This window comes from Lepidochelys olivacea, assembly GCF_965140295.1.
Source record: "Lepidochelys olivacea isolate rLepOli2 genome assembly, chromosome: 7".
Classification (NCBI taxonomy): Eukaryota; Metazoa; Chordata; order Testudines; family Cheloniidae; genus Lepidochelys; species Lepidochelys olivacea.
This window is the reverse complement of record NC_140417.1, coordinates 117,871,649-117,878,546: the sequence shown is the minus strand read 5'-3', so window position 1 is coordinate 117,878,546 and position 6,898 is coordinate 117,871,649. Positions and strand designations below refer to the sequence as shown.

Below are 6,898 nucleotides of genomic sequence, written 5' to 3'. Positions count from 1 at the left end.
ATGAACACAATGCATTGTGAAAGCCTGTTTGGTTCGTGTCCACCTTAGCTGTTTGCTTTAAACACCTACCACAGGAAGGGCTATGATTCCATGACACTGTACTCTTATATACTGCATGGATTGGCACCATATAAGTAGACAGACCAATACTATAGCCTACGGGCAGGCGGTTCAGCTGTGGCCTTTTGCATTCACACACCTCCATAGGGTTTTGTTTGCAATGCTGTGCAGAGATCTGCCACAAAGTAGAATACTCCTATGATGTTTCTTAACACCTGCCCCAACTCCAAGGGAAAGGTGTGTCTATGTATTTCAAGCCAGGTGTGCCCGTGGTGGGTGAGGACTGGGGTTGGCTCTGAGTTTAACGGCCAATTAAATCCGTTACATCACTGACAGACCAGGGAGACTGAAGGCAACAGACCAAAGCAGGGCTCTGAAGCTTTTATTAGCTGATCAGAAACACAGGCTCATAAGCATAACAGTTAACATCAGCAGTGTATTGGCAACTGGAACCCAAGAATGTAAAACCACTGGGTTTTCACAGTGATAAATCAAATGTATAAAACACTCCAGTTATTGTCTCCTCGAGTGATTGTTTCAGCAAGGCCCAGATTGCAAAAGCAGAAGACTTCACTTTTGAGATTTGCTCATTATCAGACAATTTGTTCACAGATGGAACGCTCCTGTCCCCCCACAAAAGAAAAGCTAAACAAAAAGCCCCCTTCCCTCCCCTATTTCCAAATGGTTCTCAAAGGCTCTTCCTCAATCCACATTCATTTTTCAAAATGAGGGACGGAGGAATAGAGGATTTTACGGTTGAATGATTCTGTCACTATGTAAAAAGTTGGTTTTAATGCATTTTTGTGATGGGCTCTGTCTCCCTGATGAGCCATTGGAGAGCCTCGTGTCGTCCTTGGCTCTTCAGTTCTGCCCCAATCACCTCCCTGCATTTCCGGTGGTAATCGTTCACCCAGTCGCACTAGAGAAAGGGACAGGAGCAACGTTTAATGCAAATCAAGAAGAGGGGAAGCGGAGGTTGATCTGTTCATCCTGCACTTTGCATGGGCAACATCGTCAGCTCTCAGTGGGGAACTGACCGGGTCATGAGAGCAGAAGGGAAAAGGGCCAGGCCCATATATTCAGGAATGGCTTGTAATTGTGGGTGTCAAAACTGAGGCACCTAGGACCTGATTTTCAGAGGTGCTGATGCTCTTTGCCTTCAGTTGGATCCGTGGCTACTTTAGCATCTCTAAAAATGGGTGTCTCCAACAAAGTCAGTGGCCACTTTTTAATACTTGGGCCTGAGAGCCCTGGAGTTATTACATACACTGCCCTGAATGGGACTATACACCTAGATATGGGCTACCATTTTGGGCCTGACAGCCAATGAAGATACTGCATGCAACATGCATGCAGAAAAGGGAACGTGGGTGGGGCTATTGGTCAGGAGAGGGTAGGAAGGAAGAGGAGAGAAGGCAAGTATTGGAAAAGAGATGGGGAGGGCTACTCTAGGTGGGGGGGGTCAACATTATAGAAGGGCTGAAGCAAAGGAAATGAAGTAGGTAGCAACATGATAGGGCTGGTAGCGTAGGGAATAAGAGGAGAGTCAAGCAGAGATTAGTTTAGGTGAGCTGCCAAAGTGAAATCACCGCCAGCAGGAAGGTAGTCTACTGAGAGATGAAGGGGAGATAAGGATCCTTTGGCCCTTTAGAATGAGTCCACTCCCCTCCATCACTACTTCCCTTACCTCTTTTTGTGTCAGTAAAGGGACACTGATCATTTTAGTCTGGATCGGAACCAGGGTTAGCGGCTCAAAAGTCAGGCTCCCTCTGTTACAGAAGTTGTACTGCAAAGGAACGAGGAAAGACATCCTTAGTCATTGGAAACTGCTCCAGCTGGATAGGAGTGTTCTGTACAACATGTGCAACCCCGGTGCTTGGCATGGCTTACGCATGGTTCAGAAGGGAAAACATTTGGCTGGCGTTCCAAATGTGGGAGGGCCTGACGTAAAGTCCACTGAAGTCAATGGAAGTCTACATTTGGGCTTCAGATCAGATCCCTGAAGCCCAAATCTGAGATCGTCTTGTAGAGGGGCAGCTACCTGGAATTGCTTATTTTGGCATTCTAGTGACATTTCACCCTAAGAGATTTAGCAGACAATTAAATGTTCCTTTTTGAAAGCACCTGTGTTTAATGAACGCATAATCCCCCCAACCAGGCAGGTGTGGGTGTTGAAGCCGACTATATTGGCTCTACTCCAGCTGGAGACCCTGCCATGCCTAGGAAAATCCAGCTGCGGAGAGACCCATTAGCTTTACAACCCCGCAGTGACACAAAGAGGCTGGAATGCAGAGACTCAAGCCCTGGATCTCTAGAGCAGAGAGAGGACACTTAGGAGGATTCTGCTGCACAGATTTTAACCTTGCCTGATCTTTTCTAGTGAGCTGTGCAGATCACAGCAGCACCAGCATTGTCCTCATTATATCTGTTTACAAGAAGAGACTGGGACTCAGTCTCCTTTCAGAGAAAAGTCCTCATACGTTTTCCCTGAGTGAAACATTTGCAAGTGCAGTAACCCAGCCCCGTGGGAAAACTAGACCTGTGGGTACCACTGCCTGCAATATTGACCTGCTTCCATGCTTCCAGTTCCAGGCTTTTCATTCAAAATCCATGAGAGATTCGTGTTTTTACAACCACCAGCTCACCGAGAAATGATAAGGTGCTTCTTGAGCACGCTCAGAAGTCACTCACCTTGGTTTTGGCAGGGACCACGAGTACCACATTTTCTATGCGGATCCCAAAAGACTCATCTTCATAATACCCAGGCTCTGCAGAGACAGACAATAATCAGTCAATTCCCTGCCGGATAGCACAGCCGCTTATCACAACAGGTGAATTTCCTCCTGGGGCTTTAGTTCATCTGCATAGCTAAATAGTCTGGACATCTGGCACCCACGGAGGGGAACAAATTTCCCATTCCGTCTAATCTGCATGCCCAGCCCAAGCAAGGTGACAGGCTGCCCCAGTTTAGGGAGTCACCTTCCAACCTCAAGAGAAGAATACAAAGTGTGTGTCACATCTGTTTAAATCACCGGAATTCTGCCAACGCTACTCATCCAGTTACCACACGCCAAAACATCCCAGTCTGTTTTAAGGGGTGCCCATTGTACACAGTGCCTCCATGTAAGGATCTCAACTTCACAAACTTGAATGAATTTAGTCTCACAAACCCCCCACCCCCGCCCCCATACACAGGGTAGCTAAGTATTATTATCCCCATATTTTCCCACGGAGGAAACTGAGGCATAGAAAGGTTAAACAATTGCCCCAAGGACACACAGACAGTCCGTGGATTAGGTCCTACAAGTTCTGCTGCCCATTCCTATGTGGTCACTATAAGACCATCCTTCCACTGAAGAATGGGAAAATATGTCTGAGGCTCTGGTTTGCCTCTCAACCTGCTTTGCCAGCAATAGTTCCATTGACTTTAACAGTTACATTGGTGTAAACCAGGAGAAAGTGAGAGCAGAATCAGGCCTGTAGTATCACAATAGAAAGATGGCGCCTTAAGACACCTGACTCCAGGTATAATGGGATTTGGTCTCTCTCTAGATATCTTAAACAAGGAATTACTTGGCAAATGGAAAGGCAGGAAACATCCCCCCACCCTCATTGCTTTTCAGATTTGTTCCCTAAGCAACTTGTTAACACAGCGGTCTTCATCTGACTACAGAATATAGTCAAGGACACTAAATACCATCAGAAATGATCATGCCGGCTTCTAGGGGTTCATCAGCAAAGGTTTTGTAGCTGATGCCACACGGACCCTCGTGCACATTAAGGAAACACCCAACTCCATGTCCTGTGCCATGAAGATAATCCAAACCACAGTCCCACAATGCAGAGCGGGCAAAGGAATCCAGAAGGTGACCTGCAAGCCAGCGAAAGAGAGACATTTAGAGAGGGCTCCAGCTGCACAAAGTCAGTCTTTGACGATCGCACCTGCAGATCTTACCACGGGACACCAGAGCATAAATGAAAGAGAGAACCAAGTCACCGGCTTGGTGCAAGTTATAAAACAGACCTGTAATGGGGTATAGTGGCTCTTTAAGGAAAAAGAGGAATAGGGGTCCAGGCTATCCCGTTCCAAATACAGTAGACTCAACCAAACAAAGACCCTGTGGGACAGCAAAGGCTGATGTGAGGAGAGAGGAAATGGTCCTGGAGGAAGACTGAGTCTTGGGGAGAAGAGATGACTATTTACTTAAGAGCCCGAGGTGAGCTTTTACTGGCAGGGTCGGGTAAGGCTCCCCTTTCTCCCAGTCAATCAGTCACCCAACCAATCAAGACAAAAACCCTGGAGAGGGAGACAAAATGTTCCCTGTTCTCATTATGCAGAGGTGACAATACAAAGGGCATGTCTGCCATAGACCTTCAATACTGGGAGGAAAAGGGGTGACCCGGAGTGCCCTTCCCAGGCTTGGGAAGATAGCTAGAAACTACCCCCAAAAGAACACTGGGAGGAAGGACTTTTGCAATCAAGGCTTTTTGCATTTGAGGTAATTTAATTGTGAAAGATCTTTGCGGCCAGCCCAGTGGGAGCTGGACCAGGTATATATAAAGGGCCTACTGTGAACTAGGAGAGAGTGTCTCGGGGCAGTGAGACCATCACACTCAGCATCAAGGGTAGCAAGCCAAGTCTCTTCCCAGCTACAGAATTCCAGGGTCGACATCCTCTGGCCTTTCAGAACAGTGTCTGCCTCATAAAAACAACCCGCACCAGCCCCTGGCTCTCTCAGTAGAGTATCCAGAGATTGAATGCCCCTGCAGAATGCTCATCCACGGAGGTGGTTGCTGTAGGTATACTGGAGGCAGAAGAATTGGGGATGGGATTAAGAGGACAAAATGGCCTTCCCTCACCCTGGTACACACATGCCTAATAGTTCCCTAGAGCACCAGAATCTGGGGCTTGACTGCCCAATGTCAGCATCCAGGTGTGAAAATCTGGCCTGTATTTGCAATACATCAGAAATGCAAACTGAGCCTAACTGAAAAAGAGACATCTTTGTTGCGTATCTTATGTGAGACAGAACAACACTGCAAGGAACTGGCTGCTATGTGTGTGTGCCACTGCCCTCTACAGGATGGAATCAGAATATCTTATTTGTGTGTCATTGGCCCTATACTGCTAACACCCACAAGAGATTCTCCTTTAGCTTGCGATGAACACCTCTGCTTTTGATGCAGGCGATCTGAGATCTCTGCTTGCTCAGGCTGTGGCCACGTTATACAGTACCCAGACAACTGTAAAGTTCTAGGTGGCCAGTGATTTGTTGCTATCCAACTCAGCAATAAAAATATTACACCCGTGGAACTAGAGTGAGAGAGAGATACAAATTCCCTTCACTCCAGTCCAAGAGTTTCATTGCCAAATGGTGTTAAAGGAGCTAGATCAATAAATATGATGCAATGTATGGTTATACAAAGAAACACAATTAAAGACAAAACTTCCATGTCTGCCGACTTCATTTGTATCTGTCAAGCATAATATTCTTGTAAATGGTCACATGATTCTCTAAACACCTCAGTTGTCTGAGCCATCTGCTGCAGAACGAAGTGAGACAAAGCAAGCGACCAACCTTTGGTTCCGTTAGGGAAGATGGCTGCACTCACAGCGATATGACCTTTCAGGACGTAGGTGAAGCATTCCTGCCAATGAAAAGCACTGAGTAACGTGAAGATAAAAAGCAACCTCCTTCTTCGCTTTGAAAACAGGATTGCATGTTCTAGGTCAGCAGAGCGTTACAGAGGCTCAGCTAAGACCCATAAAATAGGTGATGCTAAAGCAAAGCATGAGAAAGATACAGACTGAGAGGATCAATAATGACGAGGGCCCTACCAAATTTATGGTCCATTTTTGTAAATCGCACGGACATCGCATTTTCAAAATCTTAAATTTCACGGTGTTGTAACAAATATAAAATGGCAAATGTAAATGTAAAATATAAACATGTAAAGCCGTTAAGACTCAGGGTTTCTCAGACGGAGGGTCCCAACCCAAAAGAGGGTCACAAGATTATTGTGGTGGGATTGCAGTATTGCCGACCTTACTTCCGCGCTGACCCCCTCTTGGGTCAAGACCTCCAGTTTCAGAAATACTGTGTACTTTTGTATACTTTTACCCTATACAAAAGACCAGATTTCACGGGAGAAATCCGATTTCATGGTCCATGACGCATTTTTCACGACCGTGAATTTCGTAGGGCCCTAATAATGACTGGACTGAAGCCTTCCAAACCGAATGCCAGGTGGACACCAGTCTTACGAACCACCAGTTATACAAACCGTTTTTCCCAACAGCAGGCAAAAAATAAATCTCATAACAGAAAATGATGTCCAAGAACAAGTCGACATCCCTTGACAGTCCTATGCCTTCAGCATGTTGGAAATAGCTTTCTAGTGGCTTGAAAGGCAAGATGCGATGCATTGCACCCATATGGCAATTTATGCACCGTACCCACAGTAATTTTAAGATGTTCTATTTTTATGAACTTTTTGATTATATGAACGCCTCAATAGTTCATAAAACAGGAGCTCTACTGAAAGTACCTAGACAGACAGGCCTGGTATAAATGCAAAATTGCATTCATTTTAACTAACGATGGGATTTTAAACAGATTTAGTGGCATCGCTGAAATCCCAGTGTGAATTCTCTGATATCAGTTTAAAACTGCCTATAACAGCGTATGCCAGTTTGAAACCAATATAAGAGCCTCTGCAATGGGGGACCCAAGCCTCCGTGGATGGCAGGAAGGGGTTAATGAGTTCCAGAAAACTTAGGCAGCCCAAATGGAGACAACTGGGGCAGGAGTCAGGCTTCCAGGGAGGGGTTTAGAGC

At 46.1% G+C, this 6,898-nt stretch overlaps 1 protein-coding gene across 3 annotated transcripts in view; it reads right to left on the bottom strand.

Annotated features, from left to right (window-relative positions):
- Positions 1–426: 426 nt before the first annotated feature.
- The window catches only part of XPNPEP1 (X-prolyl aminopeptidase 1), a 44,453-nt gene continuing 37,981 nt past the window's right edge, over positions 427–6,898 (bottom strand). For all 3 annotated transcript variants that reach the window (XM_084635295.1, XM_084635296.1, XM_084635294.1), the window contains 5 exons: positions 5,640–5,709; positions 3,758–3,931; positions 2,752–2,828; positions 1,748–1,846; positions 427–979 (listed from right to left, as the gene is read on the bottom strand). In XM_084635295.1, coding sequence (XP_084491421.1) covers positions 851–979; positions 1,748–1,846; positions 2,752–2,828; positions 3,758–3,931; positions 5,640–5,709 — 549 coding nt within the window. In that variant the 3' untranslated portion in view covers positions 427–850. The remainder of the gene's footprint in view (positions 980–1,747; positions 1,847–2,751; positions 2,829–3,757; positions 3,932–5,639; positions 5,710–6,898) is intronic.